Below are 22,394 nucleotides of genomic sequence, written 5' to 3'. Positions count from 1 at the left end.
AGATTAAATGTCTATTCTTTGACTTGGAGTTTGTGAAATAATTTTCGAAATAAATGCGACATATAGTCCACTGCAACTTAAATGTTATTTCGTCTTCATGACGCATTTTTGAATGATGTGACTTATACTCCGGAGCGATTTATAGTCCGGAAAATACAATAGGTAAAATAATCTGGATTTGTGTAAATTTGATGAGAAATGTTTGAGATTTTAATAATATTGACTTGAGTCTCATCTTGGCAAATCTGAGCTCAGTTTGTGACACTATAGATATCTCTTCTGAGACATTTGTGACAATTAAAGTAAAAATTTTGATTCAATAAAGAACAAATAAAAACTCTTTGCGTCTCCTACGCAGGACATGCAAAAGTTTTTATTTGCTCTTTATTTAATCATTGTACCTTCAGTTTTATTGGGGCTCTCAAATTGGGGGGGGGGTGTCGAGATGGTGCCCCAGTGTTATGAAACTTTATAAAATATATAAATTTATCATAAATTCTGTGTAGGCTACTTACTTACTAACAGGACTATTCTGTATCATGTAATATGTTTTGCACGCCAAAATGCAAAATGTTTGAAAACACTGCTTTAGAAAAACAAATTTTTTAACTTTATTTCGAGCAGAAATCTTGGGTTATCAGAGTAAGAGGTCCGAGACTGTACACACCAAACTACAAAAGGTGCCGAATAAACTAGTGCTGCACCGATGTATCGGCCGCCGATATTTATCGGCCGATTTTTGATGAATTTGAAACCATCGGCATATCGGCAATGGCACGAGAAAGGCCGATACCGATTGTTTATTAATTAACTGCATAAAGAAATCCATTATATGTAAAAAAAAAAAAACGAGTTAATGTTGTTAATAAAATAAATGCTGAATAGCAAAAACCACATTTGAAGGTTGTCATGCTTTCTTATTATATTTGTTTTAGCTTAATTTGTGCCTCTCTTATTATGTTGGTCAGTTGAATGTTAATTAGATCCAATCCATGTTCGGTAAAAATAATTTGATGCAGAAATAAACTAGCAAATAGACCAACTGTATAGTATTGTACACAAGTGTTTAATATCGGTATCGGCATTGGTATCGACCAGAAGTTGTCTGTTTAAATCGGTATCGGTCAAAAAAAATCCTATCGGTGCATAGAATAAACACATTCGGACAAAACTTACATCTGCACAGTTTACTGTTGTGCAAGCTAAGCATCACAAGAAGAAAGAGAAAGAGTTCAGAAAGCAAAAATCAATCTGTCTGTTCCTCACTAAACAACCCATGAAAGACGCTTCATTGGAAGAGAAGATGAATGGAAATGTCAGGGGTCAGATCTGTTTACCCCTGGACCCTGAGACGGGTTGTGTTTTTCCTCGAACACACTTGAGATCTTCACTACCAGGCACGGTCCCTTCACCTCGACTAAAACGCCCTTATCTGACTTCTCTATCTCTTTCTGCGTCTGCTCAGATCTTGTCTAAACCAGACCCATCATTAAACCCAAAAGATTTCAGGTCAGATATAATAAATCAACCACACAATCTGACTTACTGATATCGTGGCTGATTTTCTAAAACACATAAAAGTGGTTGCTTAAGTATTTACGAGCATCCGTGGGCATCTACAATATTCTTGCACTGGGCTATTTTTCAATGTATCCTGTGAATCCTGAATGAAATTCAAGGGATCTTTTGCAGAACAGAGATATAGGAGTGCATCGTAAAAGGAGTGTGTGTGTGTTCAAAAGGGTGACCGTGGGTCATTCTTGTGGACACAGGGTCACAAGATCACCCTAAATCAGTGGATTCTGACAGATTCCTGTGAGATCTGTCTCCAGGCTTGAAACCTTCTTACGTTTACCGTGAACGTTTGGATAGTTTGCCGGCAGGGTCTTTCACATGCTCCAGTGAAGTCCCTCTTAAATATCACACAACACCTCAAAGCCTTCAGCGGGTATGTCACATAGACGGAGAAGTATCTCACCATTCCCACATGCAGCAAATCATTCTTCAAAGTAAAATATATGCCAGTTTAAACCCTATTTCAGATAAGTTTGCTATTTTTCGGCCAACCAACACAAACATCAGGACACAAGACTAAAAAAAATCTCTCTTCCACATTTATAAACATATATTATTATGCATATTTAAGGACAATTTTTCCAAAGTTTCCCTCCAATGTTCTCATTAATGTCATGCATCAAGACTTTATAATGCTTTTGTTACTTCCAGTATTTCCAGCAGTGGCGGCCGGTCACTTCTCTTTCGAGGGCCCACGATGCAAAGCTTGTCAAAACATGTATTTAGCCCATAATGTGTGTGGCTCGTTATGTCAAAATATGTGTTCAGCACGCCATGTGAACCTATGTGCATCACGCGTCATGTCAAAATACGTGCCTGCTGCAGACCGTTCAAAGTGGTTTTTGATAAAAGAGATGCTTACGTTTGCCAGATACTTGCTTAATCTCATATGTAATCAGAATTTGTGTTAAGTTAGTGTCTTGCGAGGAGTTTATGAACGTGAGCGTCTCTTTTATCATAAACACTTTCGACGCATGTGCAGCAAGCACTTATTTTGACAAGACGAGCCACACACATGACACAACGAACACATATTTTGAAAGAGAAGTCATTGGCCGGCAATGATTCTCAGTGCCGTTTCTCATTGCTGTAATACAATGATGAAGACCACCATAAGTTAAAGGAAGTAATATTTTTTATGTGCAATATTAAAAATATTTTTTATACTACTGTAATGAAAAGGTATAGGAGATTTTTGTGAGAATTTGAGGGGAAAATGTGCTTTACTTTCATGAAAATAAAACCACGGGGTGAAAAATCTGAATTAACCTTAATAAACCACTTTGTCGATGCTAACTATTTGTCTATTTCAAAGTATTTCTCAATTGTCATAAGGGTCAATTTTTAAAAGTTAGATTTACACATCACCTGAAAGCTGAATAAATAAGCTTTCCATTCATATGGGTTGTTAGGATATAACAATATTTGGCTGAGATACTATTAACTACTTGAAATAACTGGAATCTGAGAGTGCAAAAAAAAATTATATTGAGAAAATCAACACATATTACTAATGATAAATACATTTTGGATATATTTACCAGGGGCATCAGTTTGTGTTGAAAAGTGGTGGGGACAAAAGATCAGATGAAAAAACATTACGGCAGGACAGGGAAAATATTGAATAACGACGCATCAAAAATGGGCATAGCGTAGCCCAGTCAACAACACAAAAATACTCAGCATAAAACCCTCAACAATGTAGACTGCACTGCACATGTAACAGTCCCTACACTCTAAAAAACAAACGGTGCTATATAGCACCAAAACAGTTGCTTTGGATCGTAACGATAGAAGAACCATTTTTAGTGCCATATAGCTCCGGTGAAGAACCAGTGAAGCACCAGTGAAGCACCTGTGTAGAACCATATAGTGCTATGTAGAACCATATGTGGTGCTATATGGCCCCTATATGGTTCTACACTGGTGCTTCACTGGTGCTTCACTGGTGCTTCACTGGTGCTTCACTGGTTCTTCACCGGTGCTATATGGCACTAAAATGGTTCTTCTATCGTTACGATCCAAAGCAATTGTTTTGGTGCTATATAGCACCGTTTGTTTTTTTAGAGTGTACAACACCAGCTCAATCAAACAGTGCCAAAGCACCATACTCTAGAATTCATTACATATGTAAAAGAAAACACACCATAAGAACACAATGCAACATATGTGACCCTGGACCACAAAACCAGTCGTACACTGCAAAAAAAGATTTTCAAGAAAAAAATGTTCTTTGTATTTTTGTCTTGTTTTCAGTAGAAATATCTAAAAACTCAAACAAATTAGCGTCGCACACCTGAAGTCAATAGATAGGTGCGTAGGATAAGACGACAAAAAGTATCAAAATATACAAAGACACAAAGATGACGTTTGTAACAATTGCAGTTGCCTGATGAAGATCAGTTGATCGAAACGTTGCAACACAACTTTCATTAAACAAATTTTGTTCAGCAAGCAGATAGTGTGAGTAGAAATGTCTAAAAATATCTTAATGTAAGATTTTTCTTGATGAGCAAAATGATCTAAGAAAAGTTTTTAGACCAAACATACCAAATGTAAGTGATTTTGTGCATAAAACAAGCAAAGAAATCTGCCAATGGGGTAAGCAAAAATAATCTTGAACATTTTTCTTAAACACTAAATTCAAAAAATTAAGATTTTTAGAATTTTTTTTGCTAGTTTTATGCTCAAAATCACTTAAATTTGATATTTTTGGTCTAAAAACTAGACTTAATTATCCTAATTTAAGAATTTTTTGATATTTTTACTGAAAACCAGACAAAAATACTAAGAAATTTTTTCTTGAAAATAATTTTTTGCAGTGAACACTGAAAAAAATTATTTTCTTACTCATTATTTTTGTCTTGTTTTTAGTAGAAATATCTAAAAATTCTTAAATCAAGATGTATGTTCTTGATGCCCAAAATGATGTTAGAAAATAAGTCTAGTTAAAACAAGCAAAACTATCTGCCAATGGGGTGAGAAATAATTGAATAATTGAAATAAATTAAGTGTTTAAGAAAAAATAAATCTTATTTTAAGATTTTTTTTCACACCCCATTGGCAGATATTTTTGCTTGTTTTAATTACAAATTCATTTAAATTGTATATATATATATATATATATATATATATATATATATATATATATATATATATATATATATATATATATATATATATATATATATATATATATATATATATATATATATATATATATATATATATATATATTGTCTAAAAACTAGACTTATTTTCCTACGTCATTTTGCTCATCAAGAAAAAGCATCTTAATTTAAGAATATTTTGATATTTCTCCTAAAGACAAGACAAAAATATTAAGTTAGAAAGTCATTTTTGCAGTGTAAGTCGCACAGATATTGCTTGATTTTTCAGAACATTTTAACCAAATGCTTTTAAAAAGTGGTGGGGACAAAATCTGCCATTTCAAAAAGTGGTGGGGACATGTCCCCAGCAGCGTCCCCAGTGTAAATGACACCTATGATATTTACGGTAATCTTAATAATGACTTAATATCCTTATGATTTTTTGGCATTTAAAAAAATGATAATTTTAACCAATACAATGTATGGTTGGCTATTGCTACATGTATATCTGTGTGACTTAAAGGTATAGTGTACCCAAAAATGAAAATAGTGTCATTAATGACTCACCCTCATGTCCTTCCAAACTCGTAAGACCTCCGTTCATCTTTGGAAAAAGTTTAAGATGTTTTATATTTAGTCCGAGACCTTTCTGACCCTTCATTGAAAATCTATGTACGGTATACTGTCCATGTCCAGAAAGGTAATAAAAACATCAGCAAAGTAGTCCATGTGACATCAGTGGGTCAGTTAGAATTTGTTGAGGCATCGAAAATAAATTATGGTCCGAAAATAAAAAAAATGTATTCAGCATTGTCTTCTCTTCCGCATCTGTTGTGAAGCGCATGTGCGAGATTAAAGTCACGTGACTGCAGTGACGTGGATGACGTGTCTCCCTCAGACTTTAAACAAAGCTTGAGCGCCAAAAAAAGCTGGGGCACACCAGATAACACGTCAGCAGCGTCCTACATCAGCAGCGTCATATGTCAGCAGCGTCCCGGAAGAGAAGACAATGCTGAATAAAGTAGTAATTTTTGGACCAAAATGTATTTTTGATGCTTCAAAACTTTGATGATGTTTTTATTACATTTCTGGACATGGACAGTATACCGTACATAGATTTTCAATGAAGGGTCAACAAGCTCTTGGACTAAATCTAAAACACCTTAAACTGTGTTCTGAAGATGAACGGAGGTCTTATGAGTTTGAAACGACATGAGGGTGAGTCATTAATGACATTATTTTCATTTTTGGGTGAACTATCCCTTTAAGAGTGGTTTTGTGGTCCAGGGTTGAATCAGAATAATACTGTTGAGCTGCATACGCACAGCACAGCTGTATGCGTCAATACCAACATTACATTTACGCATTTGGCAGACGCTTTTATCCAAAGAGATGTGTGATGCTACAGGTGAATGTGTTTGTAAGTGTGTGTCTGGTATGAGTAGATCTAAACAGCTGCTTCATATCCATTTCCAAATGAGGATGACTGCATTCACATACGGATAGGAGAATATGAAGAGAGAGAGAGAGAGAGATATCGTACCTGCAGGAGAGAGACATTGCTCAGACTCAGCCTGAAGAGATGGTTTCTACACAGAAAAAGATGTTTTAGGTTTGACAGACACATCAAATGACGTAACCGTGTATGTGTGCGTCTTGTTTATGTATTACCTGGCTCCAACTATCAGCTGGTTTCTGGAGAGGTCGAGCGTGAGGGGCGAATAATCGTTCACTCCAGGTAGCGAGAAAGAAAACATCCACGGGCTCAGAGCTACAGAACAGAAGATCAGACACCACAGTTAGCAGAGAGACAGCAGCGTCGACAGATGTAGGCACAGGAGCGAAATCTACTGAGAATTAAAAAGCATTCATCGTTTTTTTTTTTTTGCACACACTGTTTAAAAGCGCAGACTGCAAGGTTGGCTTACATTGCCCGCGTGCTGGCTGCGTCTGGGTCCAAAGTTGCCCTGACACACCTAAGTGAAATGCGATAACTTCCATAGCAGCATTTTAAAAAGGATGTATTTTCTGTGTTTTGATGGTGACCCTGATACACACTTTGGACGTCCATCCCTCACAGCCTCGGTTTGGAATCAACATGGCGCGGACTGAATAAAGTTTATGGGTACATCTGCCTCTGTTTTGCTTTATTTCACAAATGCTGGCATTATACAACACTATGTCTACAACAAAGTCTAGCAAAGCTGTTTAGGTTGTAGTGGTATAACACACAGAGCTGCTTGTGTTACTGCTTACATACTGTAGCTGTGAGCTTCAACATCTGCTCTGACATTACACACAGCTGTGTTAGACCTTTACATCTGAGCAGCAGATGCTCAAACCTGCTGAAAACACACGGGTTTGACGGTTAAGGCTGACAGCTGACTAGTTTCAACCTTAGGACAGATATAGGGTTTGGTTGACAGTCAAAAATCTGATTATGCAGAACAAATAAGCAGTTTCTTAAAGCATAATGTTTGGGGTTAAGATCTTAAAAGCTCAGATTGTAGACTTTGAATGTGAGTGATATAAAGTGCAGAGAAGAATGAGGTATTTTACACCCACCTGTGTAGGACGTAACCGGGTGCATTTTTCTCTGACACTCTTCAGGTAGAGAGGGCAAAGACTTGGGGTCAAAGGTCGGTGAGGATGATGAGGTCTGTGATGTGACGAAAGATAGCAGGACAAGGTGTACTAATAGTCCTGTTAAGCACAGTCGCTCCGTCTGTGGCGGTGATGTTGTCATGGTTACCGCATCAGGCACTCTTGTACTTTGGAAGGAGGCAAGGGTCCTGAAGAGAGATGATGATTTTAAAGACAAAGTTTATTATGTGTGACATTAGCTAACGATAAAATTGTGTCTGATTCTATTTTTGAACAAAGCGTGTCCAAGTTTTCTCAAAGGCCAGCATGAATGTAAATTAACTTCAAAACTTCAAAAAGACTGAAACTAAAAACTACAAAATTCTTAGCAAATAAACAAATGAAAAGTGGATGAATGGAGCGAAAACAGATCCAAACAAAAAGACAACATGATAAACAGATTGACAGACAGACAATCAAACAGACAGAGACAGTTTGAAACACCCAGATAATCAGACTGACAGACAGATAATTAGACAGACAAACAGTTAGAAACACACAAATAATAAGAAAGGCAGACAGATAATCGGACAGACAGATAGATAATCAGACAGTTAATTAAACAGACAGACAGACAATCAGACTGACAGATAGATTATCAGAAAGATAATTAAACAAGCAGACAGTTAGACACATAGAGATAATCACAGATAATTAAACAGACAGATAATCAGGCTGACATGCATTACAAAAGGCAGATAATTAGAAAGACAGATAAATAGTCAGAAAGACAGACACAGACAATTAGACAGACAGTCAAAGTCAGACAGACAGATAATCAGACAGATAATTAGACAGAAAGAAAATTAGAAAGATAATTAGACAGATAATTAGACAGACAGACAGACAATCAATTAATCAGACAGGTAATTAGACATATACAGACAGACAGATAATCAGACTGACAGATAGATAATCAGACAGATAATTTGACAGACAGACAGACAGTTAGAAACACACAGATAATAAGACAGGCAGACAGATAATAATCAGACAGATACACAGATAATCAGATAGACAGATAATTAAACAGACAGACAGATAATTAAACAGACAGACAGACAATCAGACTGACAGTTAGACACACAGAGATAATTAGACAGACAGATAATCAGGCTGACAAGCATTTCAAAAGGCAGACAATTCAAAAGACAGATAATTAGTCAAACAGACAGATAATCAGACAGACAGATATTCAGATAGACAATTAGACGGACAGACAGACAGACACAGACAATCAGAAAGACATAGACAGATAATTAGAAGGACAGATAATCAGACAGACAATTGGACAGACAGACAGACAGACATAGACAATTAGACAGACAGACGGACAATTAGATATACAGACATAATCAGACAGACAGATAATCATACAGAAAGATAAATAGACAGATAGACAGATAATTAGACAGACAGACAGAGATACAATCAATCAATCAGACAGATAATCAGACATACAGACAGACAGATAATCAAAATTCAGATAGATAATCAGAGAGATAATTAGACAAACAGACATTTAGACACACAGAGATAATCAGACAGACAGATATTCAGACAGACAATTAGACAGACAGAGACAGATAATTAGAAAGATAGATAATCAGACAGACAATTAGACAGATAATCAGACTGACAGATAAACAGACACACAAACAGACAGACAGTCAGACAGACAGACCGATAATCAGACAGATAATAGTCAGACAGATAGACAATTCAAAAGACAGATTATTAGTCAGACAGACAGATAATCAGACAGACAGATATTTAAGAAAACAGCCATATACAAACAGGAAAGCTGAGAGATGTCTTTGTTTTTCTCCTGTAGTCTCCTGTCAATGCGTTATTTTTGTTATTTCTAACCTTCAGTTCTCTTCTCTCATTTGTGATAGTGGAGATGACTGGAGCTCATCCAAAACTTGTGGCTGTTTAATACAATCAATGCATTTCTAAAACATGACATTGATTTTGCTATAACCATCAGCTGAGGAAGAGCTTATGCTACCATAAAACAACAGGCCGATAAAACTTCAGATAAAGAGGTTTTGAATAAACTCACAGCTCGTCGCGGAAAATAATCAGGATCCTGCGGTGTCCCGCCAGGACCTTACAGACCTCTGACAGTTAATCTTTCCATTAGACGTGTGGCAGCACAGGTAAAATCATCATGTAAACACTCATCTGAGATCTTACATAAGCCTGATGTAGTTTTAAGTTAACACAAACCTCGCTGTTAGTCACACACATGCACACATGTAAAAACACATGCTTAATCACACTTAAACATACACTTCCTGACGTCCCACTGAAACCAATGAAGCATCTGTCTTGGTTTTACTTAAACACACGGCAAGCATCGTCCGGTCTGATGTTTTACAACAGGCCCATATGGACACACAGAACTTTGCAGAAAACTTCAAAGATATCCACACAATCTAAACACCTGTCATTCACAAAATTATGTCAATTTTACACTTCCTATGTGTACTGATTTCATCCAAAGCGACTTAAATTGCATTCAAAGTGCACATTGTATTTATTTTATCAGTATGAACGCATAAACATTACAGATTTCGTGCCGGCACACTGTTGCTCTTTTTTGGCTCTGGGTACGACGTGGTGCAGCGGACAGCTCAGCGCCAACCGTGTCTAATGCAACTCAATAGCAAAAGACCCTTCAATCCCCCAAATCCCCCTAATACCCCCAGAACCCCATATTCATCCCATTCATGCCCACCTTCTTAGTCTCATCAGTGCTGACAGAGAGCGAGAGAGTGAGTGAGGGCCGTGAAAGCCAGTGATGGCAATGACAAATGCACCCGAAGGGAGTCCAGGGTCAGACAATGGGTAGACTAGGTGGGCCGACCCGTCTGGACCCATTCCTACTGGGTTAATAGATGAGATATGAAAAGAGGAGTGAATAAATGAGGTCAAAGATTGTTGCCAAGTCATACATAAACACAAACAACAATCACACACAACTCTTAGATATCTTATCTCAGTACAGGGTCATTGAGAGTTATAAACTTCTAACTAGTTTAGATTGTGACTGAACAATTCAAAGAATGCGTGTGTTAGTATACCAGATTTTTAAGGGTTAAGGGTATTTTAATATTTCACAATAATGCTATATTACATTTCTAGTTTTGTCTTCCCACATATACTTTTAATGGTTGGGTAATGTTACAATCATAGCGTATGCAATGATTCAATGATGAACCCCTTTAAGTTTTGATGTGTAACAGGAATAATGATGGCAAATATGAGGGGTGTAGAGCTAAATTCCACCGAAATTCCCTTCTTGATCTCAGAGGCTTTTCTTGAGCACATTAGCAAAAGGCAACTAATCCATGAAAACGTCTGCTATAAACATAAGACTTAATGCTAATCTGTAGTATAAGGTCACAGATAAACACGGTCTCAATGCTTTACAAGCCCTGCAACATCAAAACACTAGCCTGGTTACAGATTTGCGCAAAACTTTTGCAATATTCTCTAAATATCAATAAAAAACTATTACGAAATGACGTTTTCATTAAATGATGTTATGGGATTGAAAAGTAATTTTTTCCTCTTGCGATAAATTATTCCAATGCTCATGGCGATTGATGTTGGTATGTTTACGTATATCGCAGCCACTGCGCCAGCCAATTTTTTTTATCAAAGCAGATTTCAGTTTCGTGATGTATTACCTTGTAAAAAGCTTGAACAACCACCTCATGTGGGTGCAAAAACGTTTGGAATATACTGTTTGGGAGTTTTCGCGAAATGTACGTGTTTCTATTCCTTTACAAAAAGTAACCATGGTTTTTGGTGTACTGATTACTATCAGCAAAACTATGGTTATTTTGTGACCTAATCCTTATGAAAATTAACCATGGTTTTGCTACAGTTAAAAAAAAAAACAAGGTTATTGTAGTAAAACCATGGTTAATTTCGTAAGGGTTTCGTAAGGCCAATTTTCAACTCGCAATTTTAATTTGCACAATTATGAAGGGTAATGGAATGTAACTACCCAGCAAACAAAAACCAAGACAGTGAAATGACGGCTAACTATAGACCCAATATATTCCAGTTATAAGTAACCCACTTCTATACTAAATAACCTTGAAGATGTATGATATTCCAAATGCAAAGTCAACAGGTGTTTCATTTGTTTTAAACGTATACGTATCATGTATTCTTGGGCTATGGTAGACATCTATTAGACTTCACTGATAGCCCAAATTTGTCTGGTTTTAGCCAAAATTGCTTGCTGGGTACTGATTCAGCCGAGAGTAAGAAATACAAAAAAAGCGAAAATGTGTAGCTGAAATCCACAGAGATGTTTCAAGGTGAACTCAGGTACGCTGAGACAGTTGGAGCCTTCAATCCACTCCAGATGTTACAGAATAATCGCATCCAAACACTACTAAGTTTGGCTTCATACTTTGCAAAAGTTCTTGAAGTGTAAAAATGTATAGACGGTTTCAGCAGTAACAACATAAACAAACGGCTTTCGTGGAACTCACGTAACTTTCGGTAGATTCCTTTTAGAGTAGTTTATTGCACTGAAATCCTGGCCAGGACGCGTCTGGGAAGAATGGCATGTATGGTCACTGTGTGAAATGTGTACTATATAATGTTAATAATAATCTTAACTACAGATTGACTGCCAAACCTCCCATCAAATAGCAGTAATCCATGACCACCGTCTTCCCTCATCTTTAGGAAACCAAAACATTTATTTTCGATGAGGTATTTGTTCCAGAGTTCACTTTAGAAACTAGTCAAACCATTAAACAAACAGAGACCGGAAGTTAAGTTCCGCTCAAACGCGTAATTGTCTATAGGTGGTTTCATCGGACGCACGTGATACACGTCTGGATCCAAACCTTACTTCCGGTTTCGTGTTTTAATGGTGTGACTAGTTACTTAACTGATCTCTTGAACGAATGCCTCGTCGAAAATAACAAATGTTTTGGTTTCCTAGGTAATCTATGTGTTGTTTTTTTGCTTGTTATATAAATAAACTACGTTTAAAGAACTTTGTTGTTATTTATTCTTAGCAGAGTTTACCGGAAGTTACGTGCGGACCGCGACAGCCGCTTGTTTATGTTGTTACTGCTGAAACGGTCTATAGACGGTTTCAGCAGCAGATGCTCGTCGTCTCCTCTCTTCTTTAGCCAACCAAAACATTTGAATTTCAACAAAGTATTTGTTTCAGAGATCAGTTTAGCTACTAGCCAGACTGATAAAATGATAAACTTTGTACACATTGCAAACTTTTGCAAGTGACAAATGCATTTAAAATCAGGAGTAAACCCCAAATGAATGTTTCATGTCTGTACGGAACAAGACTCGCTCCCAAAAAAGTGATGATTGACACAGAGATAACCATAGCAACGTTCTGCCGTCTCGCGTGCTTATCACTCACAGCTTTGACCAAAATAATATCACAGCATTATGTTTTGCAATAAACCTTCTTCTTGCCGTTTTGTTGTACGCATTTGTGAGGCTGCTCAACAGCGAGCTGTCTTGTAGTGTTGCCATGTCTTTTTTGTACTTACATACCGTTGTGGCACACAAAGCGATCAAATTTTGGTATCATTAAAGTGTGAAGGTGCCGGTCACATTTTGATCTTTGAGGTAAAGCATTTTAATTTATTTCCGTTTATTATAGAATTTTTCTTGTGCGCTGATTTTTTTCGTGCAAGATCTGGCAACACTGGAAAGCAAACGCTCGTGCCTCTGTAATTTTTGGCACCGCGCATAAGACTTTTTTCCCTTTCTAGGCATTTATGTTTATGATGCACGTTTAAATACTTCAGAACAACTAGTTGTTCAGTTCAGTTATGTCCACACTATACAGAGTTTCTGTAAATTCGGGTGTTGTCACTACCTGTATTTTGCGGATTTTATTTCGGTTGTATAAAGCAGTTGTCAGTCCCATAAATGACTGAACTGTGTGTGTACAGAACAGGATTAGGCATTAAAAGGTGAAGTGACAACCGAATATGCAGTGTGTACGAGGCCACAACAGACCCAAAGTTCATTTTGGTTCAGATGTGTAACCACGACAACAAATAAATTAAATTAAATTAAATTAACAAGCTTGTACTGTCATGTTTGCACCAGATTAAAAATCTAACAAGCATAAAAGCTCATTTGCCAAGCTCACTGATGAAGATACTTGATAAACAACAATTTTTTCATAACCCTAAAACTAGAAAATATCTCACTTTTGCCCAAGACAGCTCGGCCACTTTCAATTCCACAGATGCCCTAACAAGGGGTCAGACAACCAAAACCATTATCCCCAAAACAGATACCCAGAATGAACTGTAGCCCTAGTCACTCTGGATCTTTGAACTCAAAAGCAAGTCAGCCGACCATCACGCCAACCCAGCCATCCAGAACGAAAACCAAATTTGGAAAAAACATGTTTTCACAGATATTTGTTGTATCTCTGAAACTGTTTCTTTCTCAGATGTTATTTTTTTACACGACTTCCACTTCTTCACCGTTTCAGTGTGAAAGGCCGCTCTGTGCGACTGGCCAACTATCTGCCAAAGCGAAGGCTCTTTAGCACGTGAATGAAGTCCGTTGAGCGGCACAGCCGTTGTGAGCGAGCACGTGGTCGTGCGCCAAAGCCGAGCGCTCTCGTTCAGCCCTGACCGAGGACTCGCGCACCGGACAGAATCTTAAACAGCACGGCAACAAGACAAGCCTTTCACCGCGTCCATCCTCACTCCTTTCACGTTTCACTCGTTTTTCTCTCAATCTTCTCATTTTCTCTGAATATCTTTAGTTCCTTTGTGCCGTAGAGAAAGTCTGGTTTCTGATGGAAGCATCTGCCCAAACAGCGTATGATCACATAAATCTGTGCATTAATGAAACTAAAGCAGTTGAAAGCAAACCCTTAAAAGGCTTTGAATACAATACCAGGACACAGCTGCGTATAATATATTTGCATATTTGTTTATCGCTGCACATCAACAGCTGCCTTTCAATAATGGACAGTGTTTGAGGAATGTTTGTAACCAAACCAATCTTGAGCCTCATTTACTTCCATAGTAAGAAAAAAATATACTATGGAAGTGATTAGGGCTCATGAACGATTTGGTTACAAACATACTTTCTAATGTGCAGACATGCAAATATTTTCAATTCAAAGTTACACACCTAGGCCATTTTTGACACTGGTTTTATAGTACTACAAAAAAATTTATGACATCACAACCATGAGCACTGACTCATATGACCAACCATAACTTGACCCACCCTGATGAATTATGCCGGAATATGAATCATAATCATTTAAATATAAAAAAACTTTAAAGGTACAGTAGCAAAAACCAGTTTGTTCAAACATTTTTGGGTGAACTATCCCTTTAAATTGTATTATTTGATAGTTTAGATTTTCAAGAAATTAAATTCACCCAACAATGATCTTTTTTCATCATTTACTTACCCTCAAGTTATTCCAAACCTGTATAAATCCCTACAAAGGAAACGTTTTTGAGCAATGTTTATAATCAAGCCATTCTAAAGCACTTTCGACTTCCATAGTAGGAAAAAATACTGTGGAAGTCAATGGTGCTCCAAACTGTTTAGTTGCAAACATTGCTCAAAATATCTTTCTTTGTGTTCAGTACTACAAAGCAATGTTGAGACACCATGTGGGTGAGTAAATGATGACAAAATTTTTATTTTTGGGTGAACTATCCCTTTAATATCAGCATTAACTCTGTGTACTTTGTTTATACTTTGTTTATGATTTCCTAAAATATCTTTTCTGAAAAACAAATAAAGTATTACTTCACTTTTTATACAAATAAAGCAAACCAAACTGAAAAAAATACTTTCTTACTTGTTTTGATGCATTTTCTTGATGAGCAAACTTACCTAAGAAAATCTCAATCTAAAAAAGTCTAGTTTTTAAACAAAAAATATACTATTTAAGTGAATTTGTGTTTAAAACAATACAATGCACTGCAAAAAATGATTTTTAAGAAAAAAATATCTTAGTATTTTTGTCTTGTTTTCAATAAAAATATCTAAAAGTTCTTAAATTAAGATGCTTGTTCTTGATGAGCAAAACGACACAGGAAAATCAGTCTAGTTTTTAGACCAAAAATATCCAAAAGTGATTTTGTGCAAAAAACAAGCCAAATAATCTGCCAATGGGGTAAGCAATTTTTTTTATTTTATTTAGTGATTAAAAAAAATTAAGATTTTTTGCGTACCACATTGGCAGATTTTTGTTTGCTTGTTTTATGCACAAAATCACTTAAATTTGATATTTTTGGTCTAAAAACAAGACTTATTTTCTTGGGTCATTTTGCTCATCAAGAAAAAGAATCTTAATTTAAGAAATTTTAGATATTTTAGATATTTTTTATTGAAAACAAGACAAACATACGTATTTTTCTGAATATAACACTTAGTATAAATCTGCCAATGGGGTAAGCAAAAAAAAATCTTGAACATTTTTCTTAAACGCTAAATTCAAGAAAAATTCAAGAAGATTTTTTATTTGATATTTTTGGTCTAATACTTAGTCCAGGACAAAAATACTAAGAATTTTTTTGCAGTGTGTAGATATATATGCCAGTGGGGTAAGAAAAACATCTTTTAAGAAATGTTTTCTTACCCCATTAGCAGATTTTTTGATTGCTTTAAGTACAAATTCACTTAAGTTGTATATTTTTTTCTAATAACTAGACTTATTATTTAATAATTTTTAGATATTTGTACTGAAGTGCAGAAAATGTTGTTGTGTAAGTAAATTTCTATGTATCTTTGAATTTGTTAGCATGTGACAAAAAAGTGTGTTTATTTTGAACCCAATTAAAATAAAGTGAAACCAAAGTGAAATGAAACAATATAAATATACATAGAAGTATACATTTAAAGCTGAATGAAAAAATGAATAAAGAAACATTACATGTGTAAACAGCACTAAACAGACTGAAATGTACAATAACATCCTTTTAAATATAAATTAAATATATAATTTGAATTTAAATGGGTTTAATCCAAAACAAATTGAATGGAAAAGACAAAGAATGGGAAGTGAGACTGATTGACAGACAGACAAATGTAAAGAAACAAAACGTGACACCATAAACAATATTGCTAAATTCTTGCATAGTCTCTCCATCTATTCAGAGCCAGACAGACACACTTGAGGTTGTCAGACACACACACACACACACACACACACACACACACACACAGGAGGCAACGCCATAGGATGAGAGAACAAAGAGAATTGGACACACAATGGGGAGGTCTGGAGATGACGGCCAAACTGTTTATCAGAATATCTCAACATAGACGCGCCGAGACCAAAACAGAAGAGAAAAGATCCCGATGCAAGTGTGGAGAGATGAAGAAATTTCATACGATACAAAATGACACAAAGACAACAGAGCCATGTGGACAAAACTGCTTCCAGGATGAAAGAATGAAGCGTGCAACAGGATGAAAAGGTTTCGAGTAAGTGGACAGTTTTGTGAACAGATGAGAAAACAGCGGCGTACTCACCAGGACCGAGGTGTCAACAAGAATTCATATCAGGAGACGGCATCCCGCAGAGACTTTGGATTTGTTTTACGCAATCGGGGAGTGAAATAATTTTGGTGAGCCTCTCACGGACGGGCTGGTCCAGCGTGAAGGGGGGCTCTTCAGTGATGTGTGCAGTGAAGCATTCAGTCCTGTGAAAAACAAACTGTTAACTTTCTCAATGGAGGGAGGCTGCTGAGGGCACGACGGTCATGTGCGTGTTGGACGCTTGCAGACGGAGGGGACGCGAGTGTTAAAATTGCACTGCTCTCATACGCAAAGTATTCGAATGTTAGTCACACCTAAAAATGTGCAAATGTCAGTGCATTACATAATGAAATATCACACCAAGGGTCGCTCAAAGACAAATAACGCTGGAACTTTTCTCAGAACTAACATCATTTTTCTGTAAAGTTCACACAGATGTAATTCATCACATTAACTATGAGAATTGGTCCACTAAACATCCAGAAGGACTGGATACTTTTTGTCTTTAAATAAAGGTATACATCAGATGCGTGATACATGCATATACCATATGGCTGGGTGGTTTTTCCCCATAATTAACTAATCTAATTAACATCAGCCCTACTGTTTAACTTTTTGAAGATTTAATATTTACTTGCTTAGAAATGGTTTATGATTGAGATCAAAGGACGCATTACTTTTACAAAAACAACTAGTGTCATAAAGTAATATTTAATGAATAAAATATTGTAAAAAATCTAGTAAAAACCTTATGCCTACCAACCTGATTTAATCGCAAAACATATCTATTTTATGAAGTGGTGGTGACAACGTCACTGGGTCAAAATCAAAGTGAAAGAAAACGTACGAATGGGTGCGTGCAAAATTAGCCACCAACATGCTGAAGCGTAAAATAGTTAGGACTGGCATAAGACAGTGTCAGTCTTGTGTCTACAAAGGTCACATCATGTGGACTTTCGGTCTAGTGGCCTTAAATTGCGCATGCTTAAATTCCGTATGGTTTCCCATCTGTCTTTTTACGTTCCAAAGTGTGCTCACCAGCGCCCCCTTTGCAGGTTTTCGATGCTGCAGGTCTGAACGCCAACCCAGAATTCCTTGCGAAAGTGCAATTAGACAAATCAGACGACGGATGGGAGGAGTTCACACTGATGGGCAACATCTCTTCATATTTCCGGCGTGACGCTCGAGTCTGTCCCAAAATACGACTCCGGTCCGCCCTCGTGGACTCGCCTCAAGGGTCCCCAAGGTCTGCACTAAGGCCCTGTCCCAAATGGCGCACTTCATGTGGACTTTTAGTCTCGTGGCCTTAAATTGTGCATGCCCCCTTAGTCTATGAGTCCGTAGGGTGTCCCATCTGTTTTTTACGCTCCGAAGTGTGATCATCAGCGCCCCCTTTGCACCCTTAATGCGGTCTTCAGTGGTGCAGGTCTGAATGCTGCTTACCAACCCAGAATTCCTTGCGAAAGAGCAATTAGACAAATCAGACGATGGATGGGAGGAGTTCACATTGATGGGTAACGTCTCTTCCTATTTCCGGCTTGACGATCGAGTCTGTCCCAAAATACGATTCTGGTGCACCCTCGTGGACTCACGCCAAGGGTCCCTAAGGTCTGCACTAAGGCCCTGTCCAAATGGCGCACTTCATGTGGACTTTTGGTTTTGTGGACTTAAATTGTGCATGCCCCCTTAGTCTATGAGTGCATAGGGTGTCCCATCCCTTTTTTACGCTCTGAAGTGTGATCATCAGCGCCCCCTTTGCACCCTTAATGCGGTCTTCAGTGGTGCAGGTCTGAACGCTGCTTACCAACCCAGAATTCCTTGAGAAAGAGCAATTAGACAAATCAGACGACGGATGGGAGGAGTTCACATTGATGGGTAACGTCTCTTCCTATTTCCGACTTGACGATCGAGTCTGTCCCAAAATACGATTCTGGTGCACCCTCGTGGACTCACGCCAAGGGTCCCTAAGGTCTGCACTAAGGCCCTGTCCCAAATGGCGCACTTCATGTGGACTTTTGGTCTTGTGGCCTTAAATTGCGCATGCTCGCTTAGGCTACAAGTCCGCAGGGTGTCCCATCTGTTTTTTACGCTCCAAAGTGTGCTCATCAGCAAATGATGCACCCTTAATGCGGTCTTCGGTGCTGACGGCTTCACGCAGTTTACCAACCCAGAATTCCTTATGAAAGTGCCATTAAACAAATCAGACGACTGATGGGAGAAGTTCACACTGACAGGCAACTTCTCTTCCTATTTCCGGCGTGACGCTCGAGTCTGTCCCAAAATACGACTCTGGTGCGCCCTTGTAGACTTGCATCAAGGGTCCCTAAGGTCTGCACTACATGATGTTAACAAAGTGTGGACTCTGAGGAGGTCCACAAGTCCAGAGTGTGCCATTTGGGACAGGGCCCTACACGACTTAAGTCAGTGTAGACGACAAAATAAATTATACGCAAATTAAAAAGTCTTTAACACATTTTCAGGGGCAAAAAACTCGGACGTGACCCAAATATTTAAAACAGTACAACTCATTAAAGTGTACGCCAAATTATCCTCATTCTTTAAAATTTCATTCTTAACAAAAAATTTTCAGAAAGTGCTTGTGGTTTTTCCCGTTTCTTTATTTATTTTAATAAACACCATTTGAGTTGCATTAGATAAAAAGGTAGCAATGACATTCAGAGAGTTTAAGTTTGCTCAAATACCTTTGGGGGCCGCTAAGACCCTTGCCCACTCATTACCTAAGCATACAACTTTGAATAGTCTTGTTTCTATGGTAACAGCCCCTCCCCCACTGCATCCCATAATTCATCTGCAATTTTCCTTTCAATCAATTCAAATTTGACATTTCGCAGTTAGAATAAGTGAAAAGAGATCACGAAACATTCACTCGATCTACTCTGTCATTATTCTGTATGTTACAACCCCCCTTCACACACACGCACACAAAGGACCGACAAACAACACAATACACAACAGGGAGGTTGATCCTGAGTTCAACTTTTGTACTTCCCTCTCTTGAAATCAATCTATTCACTCATTCATCCAGCTATTCATCCATTCATCTATGTCTCCATTCATTTGGGCCACTTAATTCAGTGAACGGAGATTATATGAGATGAATGAGACAGACAGTGATTTTATTTTATCCAGGAACTCTTGTCTACAAAATTTAACAAAGTATAAATTCGTGATAAACGTGTAAGTCCCTGTTACTTCACTAGATTTACCCAGAGAAATATTGTTTTGATCAATGGTTGCTCTTTCATAGCCCAGGAGATTTGATAGTGTTATTTATCAAATTTGTCTCAGATGTTTCTCCTAAAATTTATTTTAGGGAAATAAAATTAGTATGAAATGAGACCCTTGATATGTATAATCTCAATTTGGGTACATTTTTGAGAAATGTTTGAGTCTACAATAATCCTGACTTTTGATTGCAGATTTTGGCCCAGTTTATAACATTTTTGAGATCTCTTCTGAAATGCTAATGGAGACATTTGTAAAATTTTCGAAGTTTTAATTTGTTTCCCGTTTAATCTCATTGATGTCTTGGAGAAATAGCCAAGATATTAAGGAGATCTCATATGTGATTCTTTTTTCTTATGGATACCAGCAACACGTTTTGGTCAACAAACTTTACCTCAAACATTAAGGTGGTCAATCAGTTTCACGATTATGCTGATCCACAAGCAAAACCAGCACCAAACCAGCTTGAACAAACCAAACTAATGACATTAACCTAAAACCAATTTTTAACTCACAAGCTCATTGGACCAAACATCCACTCTTCATAACTATCAAACACGGACAAAAACACATTGATTGTGATCTTACATGACATATCTGTTGACGCAACACAGACATGTAAGCTTAACCCTTTCCCCGCCAGCATTTTTAAAAAAAGTTGCCAGCCAGCACCAGCATTTTTTATGATTTTCACAAATGCCTTCCAGAAAAGGTTCTTCTTAAAATATATAAACATACAATTTATCAAATGAATGAACAGACCCTCTACTTTCAAAAAAAAAAAAAATGTTTGCTTTTATCACCTCTCAAATATGGGTAGGTTTCTTCCAAAAAAACACATTTTGTGCAAAAAGTTGAGCAAAAATAACTGCATTTTTGTAAGGGACTTTTTGTTAGAGATCAGATTCAGAGCGATGATCAAAACATACACAGAGTTCTTATTGTTTGCCCTAAGGGGCTGCTTCCAAGTTTTATAAGTTTACAGATTGCCGGAAAACCTCGTCATTGGCAGGAAAGCGTTATTGACATTAAGTTAACTCGTCGATGGCGGGGAAAGAGTTAATAAGCTTAATGTTAGCTTTGCGTAGCTTTACAGTGTGAGAGAGTATGCAAAGAAAAATATAGCACAAAATGTTTATGTTTGAATTGGACATGGACAAGCTGGCCAGCATACTAGGATTTACACAAAAGATAAAAAATACATTAAAGGTCTACTGTGTAGATTTTTAGCAGCATCTATTGGTGAGATTGTGAATTGCAACCAACAGCTGAGTCCACATCTCACTCCCCAATTTCGAAATAGAGAAGCTACGGTATCCGCCACAGGACAAACATGACGTTGTCTGAGATAACATAGTAACAAAACGCGCTCTAGTAAACAGTTTGTACGATTAGGGCTATTGTAAAAACATGGCGGTGGAAAATGGCGACTTCCATGTAAGGGTGTAAATGGCTCATTCTAAGGTAATAAAAACAATACAGTTGATTTTCTAAGGTCTTTATACACCACTGATAATATAGTTATGTATATTATATTGCATTTTAATACACACCAACCAAATCCATTTTAGTCACAAATCTACATTAAACAGGTCTGAATATAGAAAAACACTAATGTCAACACAACAGAGATACTACTAGAAGAAATACTTGAAATACATGTTATGTTATGATATGCACTCAGTATCTGGTGTTAATTAGGCTTGGCTCCGCCCCTCACGGGCGTGTCTCCTCTCGCTGGGTTAACTATAAACACATCTGAACACATCTGAACACATGCCAGGACTACAAGTCATGTAAGAGCACAATCTGAAGAAAAACACAGCAGATTTAGCCAACATGATCTCACTGTGACATGCATGATGTAATACATAAACTCAATCCAGAACACTTTATTTTCTTCACGAATTGAACTATTTCCTAAAAATCCTTCGTTCTGAAAACACATGCTGGACATATACAATGTTTCTTCGCTGTAGGCACTTTTTTGTAAAGAAAGAATACAGGATTGAAAACATAGGTAATTTTTGGGAATGCTTCCCCAAACAGGATATTTTAAAAATAAAATGATTACTCCTGTTAAATAAAATGACTCCGTGTTTGTGGTTTGATTTTTCAGGACAGGAGAACAGAGGTCTTTTGGTTCATATACAGAGTTGTTATTTAAGCTTATTCTGTGCACCTCACAAAGCTGAACATTCATCGACGAGCTCAGGTCCATGAAGCACCATTCAGGTGATCAGATGAATACAGAAGTCCATCATCTCCCACTCGTAA

The 22,394-nt window shown here is 37.2% G+C and overlaps 1 protein-coding gene across 3 annotated transcripts in view; it reads right to left on the bottom strand.

Annotated features, from left to right (window-relative positions):
- The window catches only part of sema5bb (sema domain, seven thrombospondin repeats (type 1 and type 1-like), transmembrane domain (TM) and short cytoplasmic domain, (semaphorin) 5Bb), a 57,763-nt gene that overhangs the window by 23,825 nt on the left and 11,544 nt on the right, over positions 1-22,394 (bottom strand). Inside the window, exons 2-5 of one of the 3 annotated variants that reach the window (XM_065293796.1) lie at positions 16,866-17,035; positions 7,251-7,477; positions 6,357-6,456; positions 6,229-6,274 (exon numbers count right to left, since the gene is read on the bottom strand). In XM_065293796.1, coding sequence (XP_065149868.1) covers positions 6,229-6,274; positions 6,357-6,456; positions 7,251-7,431 — 327 coding nt within the window. In that variant the 5' untranslated portion in view covers positions 7,432-7,477; positions 16,866-17,035. Of the gene's footprint in view, positions 1-6,228; positions 6,275-6,356; positions 6,457-7,250; positions 7,478-16,865; positions 17,532-22,394 lie in introns of those variants that run through there. The other 2 variants (XM_065293797.2, XM_065293799.1) reach the window with 2 other exon arrangements.

Source organism: Paramisgurnus dabryanus, chromosome 7, assembly GCF_030506205.2.
Source record: "Paramisgurnus dabryanus chromosome 7, PD_genome_1.1, whole genome shotgun sequence".
Taxonomy (NCBI): Eukaryota; Metazoa; Chordata; class Actinopteri; order Cypriniformes; family Cobitidae; genus Paramisgurnus; species Paramisgurnus dabryanus.
Note: the sequence above shows the minus strand (reverse complement) of the source record. Positions and strands in the feature narration are given on the sequence as shown.